General features: G+C 41.8%; 2 protein-coding genes across 2 annotated transcripts in view; both read right to left on the bottom strand.

The window, feature by feature from the left end:
* Positions 1-13,283, bottom strand: part of LOC309569235 (uncharacterized protein) — a gene marked incomplete at its 3' end in the record, with an annotated part of 42,754 nt that extends 29,471 nt beyond the window's left edge. Inside the window, exons 1-3 of the mRNA XM_082274987.1 lie at positions 12,623-13,283; positions 6,692-6,962; positions 1,000-1,147 (exon numbers count right to left, since the gene is read on the bottom strand). Coding sequence (XP_082131113.1) covers positions 1,000-1,147; positions 6,692-6,962; positions 12,623-13,268 — 1,065 coding nt within the window. The 5' untranslated portion in view covers positions 13,269-13,283. The remainder of the gene's footprint in view (positions 1-999; positions 1,148-6,691; positions 6,963-12,622) is intronic.
* LOC309569236 (alpha-1-antichymotrypsin-like) overlaps positions 1-22,249 on the bottom strand; it is a gene marked incomplete at its 3' end in the record, with an annotated part of 122,816 nt that overhangs the window by 59,638 nt on the left and 40,929 nt on the right. The gene's annotated exons all lie outside the window — the stretch shown is intronic.

Raw genomic sequence — 22,249 nt, 5'->3', positions numbered from 1 at the left:
ATATATATAAAATATATATATCCTCAAAGTGATTCTAAGAGCCCATTCACACTGCCGCGACTTGTCAGGCGACTTGTCAGCCTGACAAGTCGCGGTCGGTCGCGGTCCATTGAGTAGCACAGGACCGGTTCTAATAAGAGCGACACAAGTCGCTCCGACTTAGAAAAAGGGTCCTGTACTACTTTGGGGCGACCTCGGAGCGACTTGCATAGACATTCATTATATGAAGTCCCTGCAAGTCGCACCAAAGTCGCGGTGCACGCCACTTCACAGGTCGCCCCCCCGAAGTCGTGTCGCCTCAGTGTGAACCGGCTCTAAAGGAGAGAATTAAAAAATAAACAAACAAATATGTTATACTTATCTGCTCTGTGCAATGGTTTTGCACAGAGCAGCCCTGATCTTTCTCTTTTTTTGTCCCCAACCAACGGTTTGGGCCCCCCCCTCCCCACCGAGTGCCCCCAATAGCAAGACTATAGGGGCACTCCAGCAGGCTCATTCCCGAGCCACGCTCTGTATATCCATTTACAGATTGTGGCTCAGCCACGCCTTCTGCTCTCTCCTCATTGGTTTACTGGCTGTAAATGACTGCAGCAGTAGCCAATGGCTGCTGCTGCTTTGTGAGCCAATGAGGAGAGAGAGAGACCCAGGAGAGCTACTGCTCTTATGCACATCACTGGATGAAGATGGGCCTCAGGTATGCATAAATGGAGGGGGGTGCTGGGAGGGGAGCTGCACTCCAAATTTTTTTTTTACGTTAATGCAAAAACCTGGAGCCATTAGAACCACTTTAAAATGTAAACAATATTCAGGTGTGGAAATGAATCATAGAGTTATTGACAAGCTAACGAGTCTACACTTATTCTGCTAAATTTGGTCTGGGCATCTTTTATCAGTGACCTCTGGTTAACTCCCTTCCTAACTCTTCCTCATTTTAATTCCAAATTCTACAATTTCTGGGCTTCCAGATTTATTGATGAAGAAAGAAAGAAAAACTCTTACCTTTCCAACTTTTAGGCTAATATCACGAGTGATTCCGGGGAACTTGGCATCTTTGGAGAAGGCAGTTCTGATGCCAATTGCACGCAAAACATCCTGTAGGTCTATAGTTGAACTGATAGAGAATTTAGGCACAGAGAGTTCAATGTACCTACGAAGGAAAAATAATAGTCATCATAAAGCCTATATGGGCCAGAACTGGTGGAGACATTGTGATAAAGTGGAACAACTCCAACCACAAAGCTAAATATACAGTTGAGGCTCTTATATAGAGACTACTGAACAGTGGCGGCTGGTGTATTGGGGGCCACCCCTACTAAGGAAGTCGTGACGCGAAAGCGTAAGACGCCACGCGTATAGGGGGCGGAGACTCGGACGGACGAGCGGCAACCCATCAGCACGGCTCCCGACAGCTACTGTTTGGCGTGTACGGTCCGCAGAAGCCCATTGTGCCGATTCATGTGAGTGCGTTTCCATCTTGAATGTGATTTAATAAAAAGGATATTAGCAGTGTACACTTAGATGCTTTATTATCTTTAATTACATCCATGGGATTGTGAGAGATTGATCCAGGAAGTGGCATCCCTTACACTGGTCTTATTGAGGATTCATTGTTGGTTTAATGCTTCAGTGAGGTGAGAGGCCATCTTGTAGCTAAACGGTGGTGGTGTCACTTGCACTTTATATATGGAAACATCTATCAAGCACCTTGATTAAAGTTTGGCTCACGAATTTATTCATGTTTTAGTGGACTTTTCATGCACTTCACTTTTGAATGCACTTTATGGACATTAATTATTGCACCTTAAGAGGAATATTTATTTATATATTGCACTTTAAGAGGAATATTGATTTATATGATGCATATTGTCACTTTATTTGATTTTATATAGCGCTGTATATATATTGTTTACAGGTGTATTGGGGGCGACCCCCCCATCCATGCGTCTGGCCCCCTAATCTACATGCGGGACACAATTAATATTTGTTATTGTCACACGGATCCGCCTCCTGGCCAATCAGGAAGCGGGTCCTGGCACAGGTGAGCACTGACGTGGCATGGATGTGGCACAAATGAGCACTGATGTGGCATGGATGAGCACTGATGTGGCACAGATGAGCACTGATGTGGCATGGATGTGCCACAGATGAGCACTGATGTTGTATGGATGTGGCACAAAAGAGAACTGATGTGGCATGGATGTGGCATAGATGAGCACTGATGTGGCACAGCTGAGCCCTGATGTGGCATGGATGTGGCACAGATGAGCACTGATGGGGTATGGATGTTGCACAGATGAGCACTGATGTGGCATGGATGAGCACTGATGTGGCACAGATGAGCACTGATGTGGCATGGCTGAGCACTGATGTGGCATGGATGTGGCATCGATGAACACTGATGTGCAACTGATGAGGCATGGATGTGGCACAGATGAGCACTGATGTGGCATGGATGTGGCATGGATGAGAACTGATGTGGCATGGATGTGGCATAGATGAACACTGATGTGGCACAGATGAGAACTGATGAGGCATAGATGTTGTACAGATGAGCACTGATGTGGCACAGATGAGAACTGATGAGGCATGGATGTTGTACAGATGAGCACTGACGTGGCATGGATGTGGCACAGATGAGCACTGATGAGGCATGGGTGTGGCACAAATGAGCACTGATGTGGCATGGATGTGGCACAGATGAGCACTGATGTGGCATGGATGTGGCACAGATGAGCACTGACGTGGCATGGATGTGGCACAGATGAGCACTGATGTGGCATGGATGTGGTACAGATGAGCACTGACGTGGCATGGATGTGGCAAAGATGAGCACTGATGTGGCATGGATGTGGCACAGATGGGCACTAATGTGGTATGGATGTGGCACGGGTGAGCACTGATGTGAATTAATGTGGTGAATGGGCGCACGCACAGGAATCCGGTGGGGCACCAGTGCCCCCCATTCGTGGTCCCGCGAAGCGAAGTACAGGTCTGTAGTTTTGAGGGAACGAGCCAATCTGCCGTGGTACAGTATATGTATGGCGGCTGGTCAGCAAGTGGTTAAACAATAGAATACAGTTTAAACTCTATGGAACTTCTGTTTGGGATTAAAATGCATATGGATTCCCCCAATCAGATGACCCCTGTCTCTGGGGAGGGACCTCTGTTATGTGGAAGCTCCTGAACACGAGCCACCTGGCTTCATAAAGACTTCTCTCATTATATATCAGGGATCCACAGCCAGCAGCTCATCTTCATCTTTCCTTAGCATGCCAGATGCCTGGCCGCCATGCTGATCCTCTGGCATCCATACTGTAAATCCCTAACTTACAAAAAAGGAATTTACTTTAACCACTTTAACCACTCTACAACCGCTCACAGTAATACTACTGCGGCAGAGTGGTTCGTTATCGTCCAGCCACGTAGTATTAACGTGACTGGACACTCCCACTTCTGGGCGGCGCTTGCGCGCCGCCGGAGGCTCGCTCCTGCTGTTTTCATTCACAGCGGGAGTCGGGCCAGGGGAGGAGCAGCGGCGATCGCCGCTGCTCTTACCCGATCGTCGGGGATCGAGTCTGGAGATCCGCCCGCTGTGTGTAAACACAGCGGGCGGATCTCCATAGTTACAGGGAGTGACAGATCGGACTGTTCAGCATAGCTGGACATCCGATCTGTCCATGACTCACACAGTCACCTCCCCCCCTACACGTCAGTAAGCACCAGGCATACATTAACCCCTCCCTCTCCAATAAAATTAACCCCTTCCCTGCCAGTGTCATTTTTACAGTAACAGTGCATATTTATAGCACTGATTACTGCAGTAATGTCACTGGTACCCCCAAAAGTGTCAAAAATGTCAGTCAGGGGTCCGGTCTGTCCGCCGCAATGTCGCAGTCCCGCAAAAAAAATCGCAGATCGCCGCCATTACGCGTTAAAAAAAAAAACACCAAAAATGACAGAAATCTTTCCCTTTGTTAGTAAACGCAATAACTTTTGCGCAAACCAATCAAAATACGCTTATTGCGATTTTTTTTACCAAACATAGGTAGCAGAAAACAAATTGGCCAAAAATTTTTTAAAAAATTGGTTTTTACATCTTTTTTGGGGGGAATTTCATATAAAAAAATGTTAAAAATATTGTTATTTTTTCAAAATAAACACTCTTTTTTTGTTTATAGCGCAAAAAGTAAAAATCGCACAGGTGATCAAATACCACCAAAAGAAAGCTCTGTTTGTGGGAAAAAAAGGACGTAAATTTCGTTTGGGTACGGCGTCGCACGACCGCGCAATTGTCAGTTGAAGTCGCACAGCGCCGAATCGCAAAAAGTGGCCTGGACGGAAGACAGCAAAATCCTCCGGTGGTAAAGTGGTTAATACCGGACACTTTCACCCCCCTTCCTGCCCAGACCAATTTTCAGCTTTCAGCAGTGTCACACTTTGAATGACAATTGCGTGGTCACGCAACACTGTACCCATATTAAATTTGTATCATTGTTTTCACACAAATAAATGAAAAAAAAAGACCAAAAAAAAAAAAAAAACAACTTATTTTTCTTAGTTTCTGTTTTAAAATGTTGCTAATAAGTAAACTTTTCTAAAAAAATTTGGTCAAAATGTATTCTGCTACATTTCTTTGGTGAAAATAACCCAAATCAGTGTTAAATATTTAGGCTGTAGGAAAGTTATAGAGTCTGCAAACTATGGTATATACAGTATCTAACAAAAGTGAGTACACCCCTCATATTTTTGTAAATATTTTATTCTATCTTTTCATGTGACAACACTGAAGAAATGACACTTTGCTACAATGTAAAGTAGTGAGTGTACAGCTTGTATAACAGTTTTTTCATTTTTTTATTATTTTATTGTATTATTATTTTATTTTTATTTTATATTACATTTCTTTTTTTTATGATTTTTTTTTAACACACTGTGCCTAGAGCAATACAAAATTACCATAGTAACACTGTAGTACTACTCTGGGGAAGTGATCAGAATTTTATTTATTTATTTGTACACATTAAGAAATGCTTATACCAGTGAATTTCATTGATATAAGCAACCATTTTTACTGAATTAAACTGATAGCTGTGATTGGCCAAAGGTAATCACATGGTACAGGTGGGCTGTCACTGGCCCTGTCTGTACCATGTGATCACTGTGACCAATCACAATACAATGGATGGCATTAAAGGAAGCCATCCATAGTTTACAATTGTCATGTGATCTGCTGTGATTGGCCACAGTGATCACAGGGTCGGTACAGTGATCAGTCAATGGCTGTGTCTGGTGGACAGAGACAGTGGCAGCGACCCCATGCCCATGTGAGAGGTGTGTTCTGGGAGAATGTCATATGTTGTCCTCCCAGAACAACGGTGCTCCCGCCCAGCCATTATTATGCTATAGTCTTGGCGGAAGCACTGTTGTACTGGGAGGAGTTTACCAGCTTCACCACCAAATCTCGTGCTCTACCTACCTTTGAACTTCATTGCATAGTATTGTAACGCTCCTGCGTTTTACGTATGATGTGGATTTTCAGCTGCAGAAATATTCCATTTCAGCAGTCATGTAGAGAAACGCTGAGACACCAATCCCAACTCTCAATGACTCATCATGTGTGGATGATCTCAATTCAGCAAGTAAATACACACACTCAATAAGATGTTTCCTAGAGTGACTTATGTATATAGTAACACAGTGATGATAGGCTGAAGAGACAGGTTGGGTAGAGATGGTAGATGACAGACACTTGAAAGGAAATGTTCTTGAAAGTAAGATAGTAGCAGATGGGATGCAGATAGGTTTAGCAATCATGTATGGTAGCAGATGACAGAGTAGCAGGTGGACATACAAGAGAGATCAACCCAGTGCAAGAACAGGTGGTAGTAGGCTCAAGAGCTAGCAATCTTAGATAATGCAGATGTAGTAATAGTCCTTAGTATGCAGAGCTAGATAGTGTAAGCTTTAGTATAAAGGTTATAGAGGTTTCCCCTGTGGGGTACTTATCACTAATAGCAATGTAGCAGAGGAGAGGTTCGGCAAGAGCGGATGATCCGGTAGCGGGATACAGGGATCAGCGCAGCGTGGTTCCGACAGCGAGGTATGCTTGCAAGCATGAGAGCTTCAAGACAGGTTAGCATCAAGGCACAAAGCAGTTTGAACGAACACATGTGAGTGAGAGCCGGCGATCTAAATAGCCATCCAGTCCGGCGCTCAGTGATGACAGCATCAGTCTTAAAGGTGTATGCGCACCTTACCAAAAGAGAATGGTGGGGCGCATACACTTATGAAAGAGTAATTAGGGTACCCAAAGGTACCAGAACATTACAAGTATCAGTGGCAAAGAACTCTTCAGATCCTACAACTTTTGCTCTTTCTCTATCTTCTTTTTGCCCTTGTCCCACCTCCTGCTTGACTTTTTCCTGCCTGCTGCCGGCTTTTTAAGTTACTAGTAAACATTACGGGGTTTCTAGAGCTGGTCTTGAGTTGTCTTCCTCACGTAAGCTAAAAAAAGTATACACTAGTTTCCCTGACCTAACAGAGAAGACACTCCCTCTGCAAGTCTGATTTTAACTTCCAGCTGACATATGGTAAGCTAGAATAAAGATATGTTTAATATAAATATTATAATATTTGAATAAATCAACTAAAAGGTGTTTGTATACATTTGCTTGCAGTTTCCTTCTCTTACCCTTCTATGAATGATGTCCTCCATCGCTGTATGGTCTTAGCAGACAATCCTTGCTCTACCTCATGGATCTTGCCCGGCTTGGCCATGGCGATAATCATGGATGCGTTATCTTTGTATGGGAGCTCCACCACTGTACAAGGAAGCTCTGTGTCATGGTAAGTGTTGTAGATACCCGTGCGATGCATCATTGGAACATCCACCTTTGTGTTCTTATCAACAAAGAACTTCCCAACTCTTGTATTATCTGGATGAAAAACGTCTTGCCATTCTCCTAATAAAATAAATAATGATTAGGTAAGTAAACTCTAAATCTGCTAAGATACGAAACTGTATCTAATAAAAAGTATAGTTGATATGTGGAGTGCGCACCAAAAAATGTCCAAAACTATATTTAGCACAACTGCCCTTGGTACCAAAGTCTGGGCATACAACTGGCTCCAAGTCCAAATCCCAAGAATAGGACATCAAAAATATGCAAAAATAGATCTTTATTTATGCAATATCTTAAAACAGAAAAGACTCCACTATCTAATATGTAGCAGCAAGGTTTTGATCTTCAAACAACTTTTTTTTTTTTTTTTTATACTCCATGCTTCATAAAGAGCAGTAAAGCTCCAAACACCTCTGATATACACTATACCAGAAAAGAAAGGTCCATAAAGACATGGATGAGCGAGTTTGGGATGGAGGAACTTGACTGGCCTGTACAGAGTTCTGACCTCAACCCGATAGAATACCTTTGGGATGAATTAGAGTGGAGACTGCAAGCCAGGTCTTCTCGTCCAACATGAATGGTCAAATATTCCCATAGACACACTCCTAAACCTTGTGGACAGCCTTCCCAGAAGAGTTGAACCTGTTATAGCTGCAAAGGGTGGGTCAACTCAACTAATCGAGCCGACCTGCCGCAGTATAAGTGCGGTGGCTGGTCGTCAAGTGGTTAAGAGATATACTATACAGCAGAAAGTACAAGAACACTCCTCCGAATGATTGGTGTTTCCAGTAAAGGGTCCTGTTAATACTCCATTATACAAAGACATTGTAGACAATTGTGCTCTTCCATCTTTATGGTAACAGTTTAAGGAAGACCCTTTTCTCTTCCACCATGACTGTGCCCCACTGTGTACAAAGCCACCTCCCTAAAGACATGGTGTGACCAGTTTGGTGTGGAGGAAATTGAGTGATCTGAGAACCTCCAGAGAAAAGTGAATGAACCACAAGGCCTATAATTATTTAATGGAGCCATGGTTGACCTAGGCCTAGAGGACCCATTTTAAAGACAATTGTGATATTCCAACCTTTTGGCAACAGTTTGGTAAAGGCCCTTTTCTGTTCCCCGAAGACTGTGCCCCTCCTGTGTACAAAGCCAGCTCCATAAAGAAATGGTTTGACCAATTTGGTGTGGGGGAACTTGAGTGTCCTGCATAGTAGCCCTGACCTTATCCCTACTGAACACCTTTGGGTTGAATTAGGATGATTGTGAGCCAGGTATTCTCATGACCTCATGAATACGCTTCTGGAAGAATAGTCAAGCATTCCCATAGACACAACACTAAACCTTGTGGACAGTCTTACCAGAAGAGATGAAGCTGTTATAGCTGTAAAGGGTGGGCCAATTCAATATTGAACTCTACGGACTAAGACTGGGAAGCCATTAAAGTTCATGTGTGTGTGTAAGGCAGACGTCCCAATACTTTTGACAATATAGTGTATATTGAAATACAGAAACTTGTAGACTGCGATATATTGCATATATAAAAGGGCCTTTTTGAAGTTTTTGGCGCAGGTTACCTCTTTTTATTTTGATTTTCTCAATATAAAACATGCTCTGTGCTATTTTTATTTATGGACTCTCTTCAGATTTGGTAGTATTTTCTTTTGCATTTGCGCGCTATTCTTTTTTAATATACATGTCTTTTGGTTCATAGCTGCAGCAGCTTTGGAAATACATGGGTATGCTCCCCCAAATTTTTTGCCTGTTTATTATGTATTCGGTCTGACCAGACTATCGAGGTTGAGCAGCCCTCCCCACCCCCCACACACACCTGTACTCAATCAGTGTCCACCATCAAGTGGATATAGGAGGAGTCCCCTGTAGTGCATTTGCACATCTTCCCCAGCAAGGAGTGTTATCTCCAAGGGTTAGAAGGGCTGGATTCATCTCTTTTTCATGGATAGTGTAGGACCCACTGATAATGGGGTACTTTGACGCAGTAGTGGGCTTGAGCACGATATGGCCATATGGTGGGACCAAACCCCCATTTTTATTTATGGACTCTCTTCAGATTTGGTAGTAATTTCTTTTGCATTTGCGCGCTATTCTTTTTTAATATACATGTCTTTTGGTTCATAGCTGCAGCAGCTTTGGAAATACATGGGTATGCTCCCCCAAATTTTTTGCATGCTCTGTGCTATTACCTGGATAGGGTGTCAAACTGGCAGCCCTCCAGGTGATGCAGAACTACAAATTTCATCACGCCTCTGCCTATGGGAGTTATACTTGTAGCTGCAAAGCCTCATGGGACTTGTAGTTCCGCAACAGAGGGCCGCCAGTTTGACACCTAGCCATTCTCAACCTGGGCTCCTCTAGAGATCGATGGCGTGGCTGATTGCCCTCTCATTTGATAGTGTCTGCATAGTTTCTAGACCAGCCTTTCTCAACCTTTCCAACACTGAGGAACCCTTAAAATAACTTTCAGGTTTCAGGGAACCCCTGATAAAAATCACTTTATCTACAACTCATGATACATTAGTGTGGAAGAACGCTACTTACACTGGTGGTCATTGGGAAGAATAACCTCCTTCCAGATAGCTAAAACGATGAATGGTTGTCAGTGGGAGCTTATCTGAGAGGCAGACATTGTTCATTGCCCAAGGAACCCCCAGCAACCTCTGGAGGAACCCTGGAGTTCCATGGAACCCTGGTTGAGAAGCTCTGTTCTAGACCAACACCACTTGACAGAGCCAGTGGCTAGACATGTGAAATTCATTTCCCTAAAACTTAAAACTCAGACAAAATTTTCATTTTGCTGTCATTCAGATGTATCCGAATTTCTGAATCACAATAGTAACGAATTTCAATGAATCGAAAACAAAGTTATTCAAATTCAAAAAAGAATTTAAATGAAAATAAAAAAAAACATTAGTTTGAATTTGAAAATGAATTTGAATTCAAAATAGAAACATATTGCAATAAATACAGTAAGGTAAAAAAAAAGTGAAACAGGATGACGATTTCTTCCTGAAATTGATCTAGGGAATATCCGATTGCCTCTCAGGGGATCAGAAAGAGATTTTTCCCCTGCTGGATCATGCTTTGCTGGGTTTTTTTTTTTCGCTTTCCTCTGGGTCAACTGCAGGTATAGGATTGTGTATATAGTATTGTATGGTTGCTGTTTTTTTTTTTTTTTAATTGGTTGAACTAGATGCACCTCTTTTCAACCTGACTAACTATGTAACTTAGGCTGCTTTATAAAAAAATATAAAATAAAATAAAAATAGAATAAAAATAAAATACAAATAAATTAAAAATAAAATACAAATAAAATAAAATAATAGAACAGAATATAATTGAACATAATGTAATAGAATAGAATATAGTAAAATAGAAAAACACTAGACTAGAATAAATTAAAATTACAAGAATATAGCCATCTTCTGAAATTCAAATTTTGAATAGAATAAAATAGAAATAATATAGCTGTCTTCTGAAGTTCGAATTACGAATAGAATAAAATAGAAAGAATATAGCTGTCTTCTAAAATTTGAATTTTAAGAAAATTATAGAATAAAACAGAACAGAATAGAAAAAAATTAAATTAACCAAAGTAGGACAGATTAGAAAAAGATTTAAATAAAACAAAATAGAATACAGAATAAAGGAATATAATAAAATAGAATAGAATGGGAAAAAAACTAGAATAGAATAAATTAAAATAACAAGAATATAGCCACCTTCTGAAATTCAAAGTTTGATGAGCATAAAATAGAAAGAATAAAGCTGTCTTCTGAAATTTGAATTTTAATAAGAAAACTTTAGAATAAAACAGAACAGAATAGAAAAAAATAAAATAAAACAAAGTAGGATAGAATAGAAAAACATTTAAATAAAACAAAATAGAATATAGAATAAAGGAATATAATACAATATAATAGAATAGAAAAAACTAGAATAGAATAAATGAAAATAACAAGAATATAGCCATCTTCTGAAATTCGAATTTTGATGAGAATAAAATAGAAAGAATAAAGCTGTCTTCTGAAATTTGAATTTTAAGAAAATTATAGAATAAAACAGAACAGAATAGAAAAAAATAAAATTAACCAAAGTAGGACAGAATAGAAAAACATTTAAATAAAACAAAATAGAATATAGAATAAAGGAATATAATACAATATAATAGAATAGAAAAAAACTAGAATAGAATAAATGAAAATAACAAGAATATAGCCATCTTCTGAAATTCGAATTTTGATGAGAATAAAATAGAAAGAATATAGCTGTCTTCTGAAATTTGAATTACAAATAGAATAAAATAGAAAGAATATTAGCTGTCTTCTGAAATTTGAATTTTAAGAAAATTATAGAATAAAACAGAACAGAATAGAAAAAATAAAATGAACCAAAGAAGGACAGAATAGAAAAAACATTTAAATAAAACAAAATAGAATATAGAATAAAGGAATGTAATAAAACAGAATAGAATATAAAAGAATGGAATAGAATAGAAAGAATATAACCATCTTCCAAAATTCATAATTTTCAATTTGAATTTCAATACCTTGAATCCATTGGAATAATTCAAACAACTAAACAAAACAGATTTTGTTACGAATGCGACAAAATGAAATCAGTAACTTAACGAATCAATCCGAAACTAAACAAATGTTTTCAATGTACATTGCACACATCTACCAATGGCATCTGTAGGGGCATTCTGTCCACCACCATAAGTAGGGCATTAGCCCACTGATCACCAATTAATTGGCTTTAGCAGGGGTTCCTCAACATCTGAAAATTATTTCAAGTGTTCTTCTAGGACAGTGATGAAGAACCTTGGCACCCCAGATGTTTTGGAACTACATTTCCCATGATGTCCATGCACTCTGCAGTGTAGTTGAGCATCATGGGAAATATAGTTCCAAAACATCTTGGGTGCCAAGGTTCTCCAGCACTGGTATAGGAGAAAAAAAGATTAGGAATAACTGTCATAATGTAACGTTACCAATGCTAAGGAGTTGCAGTCATAGTTTCACCAATGACTCGTTTCCACTGAGCAGTACGGTTCGGTTCTGTACAGTTTAGTACGGTTCGGAATGGTACACCTTGATCAGGCTTGCGTTTCCAGCGCCAACGGTACCTCAACAGTGTAGCTCCACCCTGTTGATATGGTACTAATGCGCTTGGTACCCCAACGAAAGGGTCCCAATAAAGTGGTACGGTACGGTTCAGTTCGGTTCAGTTCGGTACAGTTCGGAATGGTACACCTTGATCAGGCTTGCGTTTCCGCCGCCAACGGTACCTCAGCTCAACAGTACCTCAACAGTGTAGCTCCACCCTGTTGATATGGTACTAATGTGCTTGGTACCCCAATGAAAGGTTCCCAATAAAGTGGTACAGTTCAGAATTACCATTGACAATGGAAACCACGAAAAAAACCGAACCAAACCGTACCGCTCAGTGGAAACTAGGCATTATAGAATAATGCTACAGCAAACTTGGTAAATCTGAGTCTAAGCAAGATGACATATTCAGATTTGTTCTGCATATGAAAGATGAAAGAATTCATTGATACGCCCTTTTTTTCCGTGTTTAACCTATCAGACAGCTAAAGAAATATTACATTATTCTTCAAGTACAAAAAAAAACACAAAAACAATACTGTACGATATACCGGTAATCTGCTCCGGCTGCCTCCGTTCTCTTCTTACCCTTAAACAGAACATAGTTGATCAGGACCATCTTAGTGTCTTTGTGAAGGTCTTTGACAAGTTCATCAATTTTGCCTTTGGTTTTATTTTTCACGTATCTATTTATTTCCTTTTCAACTTTTATTAGGTCGCTAAAATCCTCTTGGATAATTTCGGCATGGTAGTAACGCCGTGTATCATCTTTAAAGCTCTTAAACAAGGTCAGTTTCTTTTTTACAAAGATGGCGTTTCCGATGTTGACCTGAAGGCTGCTCTTCGGCTCATTCAACACTTGGAGAAGAGTGGAATAAGCCCGGTGGACTTCCATTTCCCTGCAATGTGTGCTGTTCAGGCTCAAACCTTCATACATTTCTTGGTAGGTCTTTGACTTGGCCCCCAGCAACATCATGGTAAAAGCTGAAGAAATGCTTAGAGGCGACAATACAAAATTTTTGGGTGGGGAATCCTTGCCCTGAGATGACCTGGAGGTCAGATGTTTGAAGAAATTTATGACAAATTTAGTATTTGCTTTTACCGTTTCCCTTAATACTTGGGCTTTCTTCAGCTCTTTTCCATCCTTGGTTTCCTCTTGGGACTTGGCAGGTTTGTGTTTACCTGAAGCAGTTATGACCGGGATGAGCAAAAGCAAAATTAGGAGGAGCTTCATGTCTTCTCAGTATAGACGCTCACCTACTGATAATGATAATACGTTAGTTAAGTCTTTGTTTTTAACAATGGATCCTCTTCTAGGACTTTTAGCATGCTCTCTAGCCACTCGAAGACCAGGCCTTTTCTGGCACTTTTTGCTTACAAGTTTAAATCACACTTTTTTGCTAGAAAATTACTTATAACCCCAAATCCTTACCCCCAAAAAATTACTTATAATCCCCAAACATTATAAATTTTGTTTTTAACAGAGACCCTAGGTAATGAAATGGTGACTGTTGCAATTTTTTTGTCATACAGTATTTGTAGAACATTTTTTCAAATGTATTTTTTGGGGAAGAAATTTAATGAATAAAAAAACAAAACAAAACAAACAAAAAAAAAAAACAACACAATATATACCCCAATTTTTTTATAACTGATGAAAGATGATGTTACACCAAGTAAATAGATACCTAACACGTCACACTTTGAAATTGCACATGTTCGTAGAATAGCGACAAATTTTTTTTTTTTTTTTTTTAGCCCGTAGCATGTGAAATATACTCAAAAGACTTACACCCGGTGCATTAAAAAGTGCACACACACAAACGTGAGACACACAAAAAAGTGCACAAGGCGTACACACATGGCCCTCCTCCGAAGAGGAAGGGCCCTAACCCTGATCCCCCGGGGCGCGAAGCTCCTGACAGGGACTGAGGTACTCACTTAGGTCCGCCCAGCCGAAGCCGGGCAGACCCTGTTCTCCAGGGGGACTGCCGAAACAGCCCACCCCGAGTACTAGGTGGGGCTCCCCCGAAGGGAGACCCCATGGGAGAGGGCGAACTAAGCCAAAAGGCCATGCCCAATCCCCCCCAAGACTTTCAGGGCAGGCCCGAGGACCTACGCCATACTCATCGTGCAAGTGACAAAACAACCAAAAAGGGACAAACGTGAACACACAAACAAAGAAAAAACAGAGTGGGGAAAGGGGAAGTGGAGAAGTGCTGGGTTATGCCTAAGTGCAAGACCTCGGCAGGCCCCCCGGCCAGGAATAAAAAATTCCTCTGGTGTTGGCCAAAAGGCCCACCCCAAGAGGCAGGTGCAGAAAAAGTGTGATGGTGCAGTGACCAAGGTGCCACAAAAACTCATGTGAGCTGCCCCTCACCAGTGAAATTGAGGCACCCCTGGGCTTCCACCCCAGGGGCACGTACACCACGGGCTTTTTCGGACTCAGCCCATGGCCAGACCAAGCGTAGCCCTTCCTGTCAGGAGGCCAGGAATACAGACAGCTCAGGGAGAGCCCAACCTCGACCGGGTAAGAAAATGGCCCCCCTCTCAGCCAAATTCACCCAGGAGGAGGGGCCCTTCCCCTCACCATCCGCACTCCCACCAATTACATCCAGGAGCAATACTAACCGTGGTCGCCCAGCTTTCTCGCTCCCTTCAAACTGACAGGGGCGGACCCATTCAAATCAGGAAGGCATTGGAACCATCCGGCTTTCTCTGGTTTGACCTACTCCGGTCCTCCAGTTACGCCCAGAGCGCCCCGGTTAACTTCGGCCACCACCGATACTAACCTTCCGGTTCCATACCGACACTGATAAGAACAGATACTACACTTGATCTTAGCCAAAAGGCCGAGAAGCGGAATAGCGACAAATTACAATACCTAAAAACCTCCGTAGGCAATGCTTTTAACCACTTCCGGACCGCCCGCCGCAGTTTTATGTCGGTACTTTGACATTAAATACCTGGGTTATGGCAGCAGATAGCTGCCATAACCCCAGTATTTTTTTAAACTGCCGGCAGTCCTCTTTCAGATAAGGGTGGTCTTAGCAGCGGATTCGCCACGGAATCACGCTTACGGTGCAGCGGGAGAGGTGTCCCCCCCTCCTGCCGCTTCCCGGTCGTTTTCCCCGCTTAAACGATCCGGTGTGCGCTCCTCATAGGCAGGAAGTTGAGTGAGGGCAAGATGGCTCCCACTTGACTCTATGGCCTTGGAGAACCAGAGCGACATCAAACTTCGTCTCCTAGCAACGCATTTAAAGAGCCCATTTTTTTTTCACTAGGAAAAAAAAAATTTTTTTTGTTTTTTAGTGTAAATGTGAGATGTGAGGTCTTTTTGACCCCAGATCTCACAATAAAGAGGACCTGTCCTGCTTATTTCTATTACAAGGGATGTTTACATTCCTTGTAATAGGACTAAAAATGATCAAAACCTTTTTTTTTCTTTCTAAAAATTGTGTAAAAATAGAAAATAATAGATAAAATAAATAGGAAAAAAAGTAAAAAATTAAAGCGCCCTGTCTCCGTTAGCGCGCACGCAGAAGTGAACGCATGCGCAAGTCCTGCCCACATATGTAAACAGTGTTCAAACCACACATGTGAGGTATCGCCGCGATCGTTAGAGTGAGAGCAATAATTTGAGCCCTAGACCTCCTCTGTAACTCTAAGCTGGTAACTTGTAGAAATTTTTAAATTGTCGCCTAAGGGGGATTTTTAAGTACCAATGTTTGTTGCCATTCCAGGAGCGTGCGCAATTTTGAAGCATGACATGTTGGATGTCTATTTACTCGGCGTAACATTATCTTTCACATTATAGAAAAAAATTGGTCTAACTTTACCGTTTACTTATTTTTTCCAAATAAATTGCGTTTGGAAGACTGCTGCGTAAATACGCTGTGATAAAAAATATTGCAACAATCTCCATTTTATTCTTTAGGGTCTGTGCTAAAAAAAATATATATAATGTTTGGGTAAGTAATTTTCTAGCAAAAAAAACCTGTTTTTAACTTGTAAACAAGTGTCAGAAAAAGGCCCGGTCCAGAAGTGATTAAACTTTCACAGAGTAATTGGGCCATTTAAAAAAAAAAAAAAAAAAATGTATTATAATTTATTATTATTATTTATTTTATTTTTTATTTTTGCACAGTCTCTTTAATTCTTTTTTGTTTTTTAATCACTTTTATTCCTACGTATTACAAGGAATAAGGATGACAAGTCCTATTTATGGAGAGACCCCGCATCTCTTCATTATCTTTAAAAGCAAAAGATCAAAAAATCTTTTTCTTAAAAAAAACAAAAACAAAATGAGTTTACTTGCACCCAAGACAAGAAGGGGCATCATGACCCGATGCCGATGAGCTTGTCCCTGTTCACCTCTGTGACCAGCTTGCTGCACCTTTGGATCGTTTCTTGGGCGTGCCTTCAAAAACTTTCCCTCCTGCTGCTCCTGGACGTCCCCTCCTGCTGCTCCTGAAAGCGATCAAGCAACTAATACACTGCTCGGTCCGCTTTCATGAGAAATCCAGCCACCAGCCCAAAAAATTTAAAAACACAGAGGTTATGGCTGATAGCTTCATCCATAACCCCGGTAAACCACTTGCAAACCAAAATAAATATATATATATTGTGGTTGACAAGTGGCTAGACCTTTGCATACCAACATAAAAGCATTAAAAGATAACGAAACCCAGGAACAAAAATGTAATAAATTGCACCTTACCTGCCCTCAGATGTCATGGCTGCATTAACCGGTTGCCGACTGCACACAGTATATTTACTGCGGCAGTCAGCCCCGGCCAGGCAGAGTGACGTAGATCTACGTCGCTCGCCTGTCACTGGTATTAGAGCCAATAGCGGGCTCCTCGTTCAGGGAGGAGTGCGGGCATGTGACCGGCGGACCCGATGTCCGCCGGTCACTCGCCGATCGTCGGTACAGCGGGAGAAAGGCGGAGCGGCTTATGTAAACAAGCCGCCTGTCATTCTCCCCTGTGTAAAAATGGAGATCAGACGGTTCTACTATGTAGAACCGTTGATCTTTGTTTTTACACCAATAGACATGTCCCACTACAGTTAGAATCACGCCCCTAGGACACACTTAACCCCTCCCTGTCCAATACAGTTAACCCCTTCCCTGCCAGTGTCATTTTTGCAGTAACAGTGCATATATATAGCACTGATTACTGCAGTAATGTCACTGGTAACCCCAAAAGTGTCAAAAATGTCAGTCAAGGGTCCGATCTGTCCGCCGCAATGTCGCAGTACCGCAAAAAAAAATCGCAGATCGCCGCCATTACTCGTTAAAAAAAAAAAAACACCAAAAATGACAAAAATCTTTTCCTTTGTTAGTAAACGCGATAACTTTTGCGCAAACCAATCAAAATACGCTTTTTGCGTTTTTTTTTTTTTTTACCAAACATATGTAGCATAAAACAATTTGGCCGAAAATGTTAAAAAATTTAGATTTTTACATTTTTTTGGGGGGGAATTTCATATAAAAAAAAGTGAAAAATATTGTTATTTTTGCAAAAATTACGCTCATTTTTTTGTTTATAGCACATGATCAAAAAATCGCACAGGTGATCAAATACCACCAAAAGAAATCTCTGTTTGTGGGAAAAAAAGGACGTGAAATTCGTTTAGATACATCGTCGCACGACCGCACAATTGTCCGTTAAAGTCACGCAGTAAAAAATCGCAAAAAAACCCCTGGTCAGGAAGGGGGTAAAATCTTCCGGGGCTTAAGTGGTTAAAACAATTTTAGCAAGTACAGAAAATATCTGGTGACCTTGCCAAAAATGAACAGTCTTTGTAACTTCATATTAGTTGAACTGAAAGCATAACGTTATTGGGTAAACTACTATTCTCCCTTTTCACCATGTAAAGAAGAAGAGATTGAGGCCGGCCATAGACTGTTCGAATCTTGGAGGGCTCAGCAGGAACCAGCCGAGATTCTAACCATGTGTTGGCAGCAGGGCCGCTGATAGAAATCATGGGGCCCCGTACAGCCTACCTGACGAGGCCCCCCCCTTAAGCCTCACCCCCTGCCCACACCCCCACTCCCTCCCTAGATCCCGCCTTGAAACAAATACCCGGAAATGCAGAATCATGTATATATATATATATATATATATATATATATATATATATATATATATGATTCTGTGCAGCCAGACCGCCCTGAAGCATCTTAACCGGCAACTGGTTAAGATCATCAGCATTATGATAACACACAGGCAGGGGGCGCTCTATCATGACTCTGGCTGGCAGTCCTCTGTCACAGTGTGTCACATGACATGGCTGTTGGGTACTGACCTTGTTAACATATTATAAATTATAAAATGAGGTGAAGAAGAGTGACTTGATAAATTCCCCCCTTTGGAGTAGACCAGTGGTTCTCAACTCCTGTCCTCAAGACCCACTAACAGGCCAGATTTTAACTATTACCTTGAGAAAATGCAGACTAGAATAGTGCAATCACTGAGCAGCAAATGATATCACCTGTGATGTATTTCAGTTGTCTTGCAAACCTGGCCTGTTAGTGGGTCCTGAGGGCAACAAGAGTTGAGAACCACTGGATTAGACCATCACCACCCCTTACCAGTGCCAACCGGACCAACGTTCTGTAGAGAAAGAACCTTCACATCTGCAAATGTGGGCATCGGAGAAAAATTCTATTAATATAGACTGAAAGATTTTCCTGGAGTGTCAGGTTACCCCCCCCCCCCCCTACTCCCAACCCCATTTCTTTGTTGTATGTGAGACAATTTCTTCCAAGGTGAATGGGAATTAAGGCAGCCCATTCATTATGGACAGGCTGATGCTAGAATAATAAAAATGTGCTACCCTTAACACAGTACAACCAATAACTACAATATCTTTTATCTAAATAAATAAATCTTTATCAATATAAATACATCTTGTGAGTCCAGCTATACAAATGTGTCATTGGACACCGTAGAACGTGTGAAACATTAATTAAAGATTATAAATGTTACATAAATATAATCAATGCTGTACTCTCATTGCCATAAACATATGTGAGGGACAGTAATATAATCTGTATTAGTGATTTGCTGGACTTTCAATCGGTGGCGTAGCGTGGGTTGGCAGCGCCCGGGGCAAGGCAAGTAATTTGCACCCCCTAACCCATTTACTGTGAATGCAGACCCTAATAATTTGTCACAACAGAGCAGCCAGTCAAGAAAAGAAACGAAAAGGAAAGAAAAGAAACAAATTTTCCTTTATTTCCTTTATTCCTTTACAAGTATTTTGAACTGTTCAATATGTCAATATGTAAATGTCTTACTTTTCTATTGTTATTTCAGAAATGTTGCCAAACCTTGTATTCTCTAATTTGCTAATCGAAATAAACTTGTTTGAAAAAAAAAGAAACAAAAAGAAAAGAGTGAGAAAGAAAGAAGTCCGTAGAGCCCCCCTTACATTAGAGTCCCTTGTACATACTCACTGGGAGGTAGGAGAGAGGTAAAGGAGGGAGGAGGGAGACTTCACTCACAGTGGATGGATGGATCGGCAGGCTGCACCTTTCCTTTTCTGGCTGCTGGGCTTCAAACCTTCCACCCACACTTTCCTGCAGTGTTGTGCCTCAGAGAAGGAGATGTGTGGGTGGAAGGTTTGAAGCCCAGCAGCCAGAAAAGGAAAGGGAGGAGGAGTAGAACCAACTCTCCCAGTCTCTTCTCTGTCATCAGTGCTGGCTCTGGGCTGTGAAAGAGAGACTCTCTCAGTTCAGACTGGAAAAATTGGTCGGAAAACATGAACTTTATCGGCACAAATGTAAAAAAAATAAACATTTATTGTTGGAAAATTTAAAAACAGAAACATAGCCTGTATGGCAACAATATGCCGGTAAAGTAAAGTTATGCACTTGGGGGCTAAGAATATGCATGCATTATACATACTAGGGGGAGTAGAACTGGGGGAATCCATAGCGGAGAAGGATCTGGGGGAATCCATAGCGGAGAAGGATCTGGGGGAATCCATAGCGGAGAAGGATCTGGGGGAATCCATAGCGGAGAAGGATCTGGGGGAATCCATAGCGGAGAAGGATCTGGGGGAATCCATAGCGGAGAAGGATCTGGGGGAATCCATAGTGGAGAAGGATCTGGGGGAATCCATAGCGGAGAAAGATCTGGGGGAATCCATAGCGGAGAAGGATCTGGGGGAATCCATAGCGGAGAAGGATCTGGGGGAATCCATAGCGGAGAAGGATCTGGGCGTTCTGGTAGATCCTAAGCTTAATAATAGCATGCAATGCCAAGCTGCGGTTTCCAAAGCAAGCAAAGTTCTTTCTTGTATTAACAGAGGCATGGACTCCAGAGAGAGAGAGATATGATTTTGCCCCTGTACAGATCATTAGTAAGACCTCATCTGGAATATGAGTGTAGAGAAAGTGTAGAGAAGGGCAACCAAACTGATAAGAGGCATGGAGGAGCTCAGCTATGAGAAAAGATTAAAGGAACTGAATTTATTCTCTCTTGAGAAGAGGAGATTAACCACTTAAGCCCCGGAGGATTTGGCTGCTAAAAGACCAGGGGGTATTTTGCGATTCGGCACTGCGTGATTTTAACGGACAATTGCGCGGTCGTGCGACGCTGTACCCAAACGAATTTGACGTCCTTTTTTTTCCCACAAACAGAGCTTTCTTTTGGTGGTATTTGATCACCTGTGCAATGTTTTGATCATGCGCTATAAACAAAAAAAGAGCGCCAATTTTGCAAAAATAACAATATTTTTCAAATTTTTTTATATGAAATTCCCCCCAAAAAAATTTAAAAATCAAAATTTTTTAACATTTTCGGCCAATTTGTTTTATGCTACATATGTTTGGTAAAAAAAATTGCAAAAAGCATATTTTGATTGGTTTGCGCAAAAGTTATCGCGTTTACTAACAAAGGGAAAGATTTTTGTTGTTTTTTTTTAAACGCGTAATGGCGGCGATCTGCGTTTTTTTTTGCGGTACTGCGACATTGCGGCGGACAGATCGGACCCTTGACTGACATTTTTGACACTTTTGGGGTTACCAGTGACATTTCTACAGTAATCAGTGCTATATATATGCACTGTTACTGTGAAATTACACTGGCAGTAAAGGGGTTAACTTTTTTTTAGAGGGAGGGGCTATGTGTGTCCCTAGGGGCGTGATTCTAACTGTGATTGGCTGTGGCTTCAGATGTATGAAAAGTGATCAACGGTTCTACATAGTAGAACCGTATGATCATCATTCATACACCGGGGAGAATGACAGGCGGCTTGTTTACACTAGCCGCCTGACTTTCTCCCTCTCCCCCGACGATCGGCGAGTGACCGGCGGACATCGGGTCCGCCGGTCACACGCGCGGGGGGGGTCCGTGACCACTCGGGAGCGGGAGCGTGCCTCCGGGGGCGCGCGCTCGCTCCCTAGACCCTCACAGGCTAGCGACGTAGACCTGACCGCCGCAGTAAATAGTCGTGCGGCGGTCGGCAAGTGGTTAAGGGGGGATATGATCTCCATGTATAAATACATAAGGGGGGGATATGATCTCCATGTATAAATACATAAGGGGGGGATATGATCTCCATGTATAAATACATAAGGGGGGATATGATCTCCATGTATAAATACATAAGGGGGGATATGATCTCCATGTATAAATACATAAGGGGGGATATGATCTCCATGTATAAATACATAAGGGGGGATATGATCTCCATGTATAAATACATAAGGGGGGATATGATCTCCATGTATAAATACATAAGGGGGGGTATGATCTCCATGTATAAATACATAAAGGGGGATATGATCTCCACGTATAATCTCTACTCACGACCTGTGTAGGCTTTCCTGGGACTGAACCCCTCTCTCTCTCCGCAGGCTCTCGGCACACCGGATCCCCCTCAGCTCAACTCAGCACTCTCTGGACTCTCAGGCGACATCCCGAGACATCCACCTTCCTCAGACATGAGGAGAGACAGCCGCACTCTCCCTCCTGGGACTCTGCTACTGCCAAAGACACCGTGCCACGCACTTCCCCCCAAACTTATACCCACTCCCAGAATCCCTTGCAGCGTAATTTGCCTTCTGGGGTAGTTACAAGCTGGGATGTGTCCCCTGATTGGGCTTCCCACATTGCCCTATGAGAAGCCTCTCACAGGAGGCAGTGGAGATACTTCTCCCCTCAGCAGGCACATCTGGAAGCCCTGACCCTGACTAGATAA

This window comes from Pelophylax lessonae, assembly GCF_965119305.1.
Source record: "Pelophylax lessonae genome assembly, chromosome: 13".
Classification (NCBI taxonomy): domain Eukaryota; kingdom Metazoa; phylum Chordata; class Amphibia; order Anura; family Ranidae; genus Pelophylax; species Pelophylax lessonae.
Note: the sequence above shows the minus strand (reverse complement) of the source record. Positions and strands in the feature narration are given on the sequence as shown.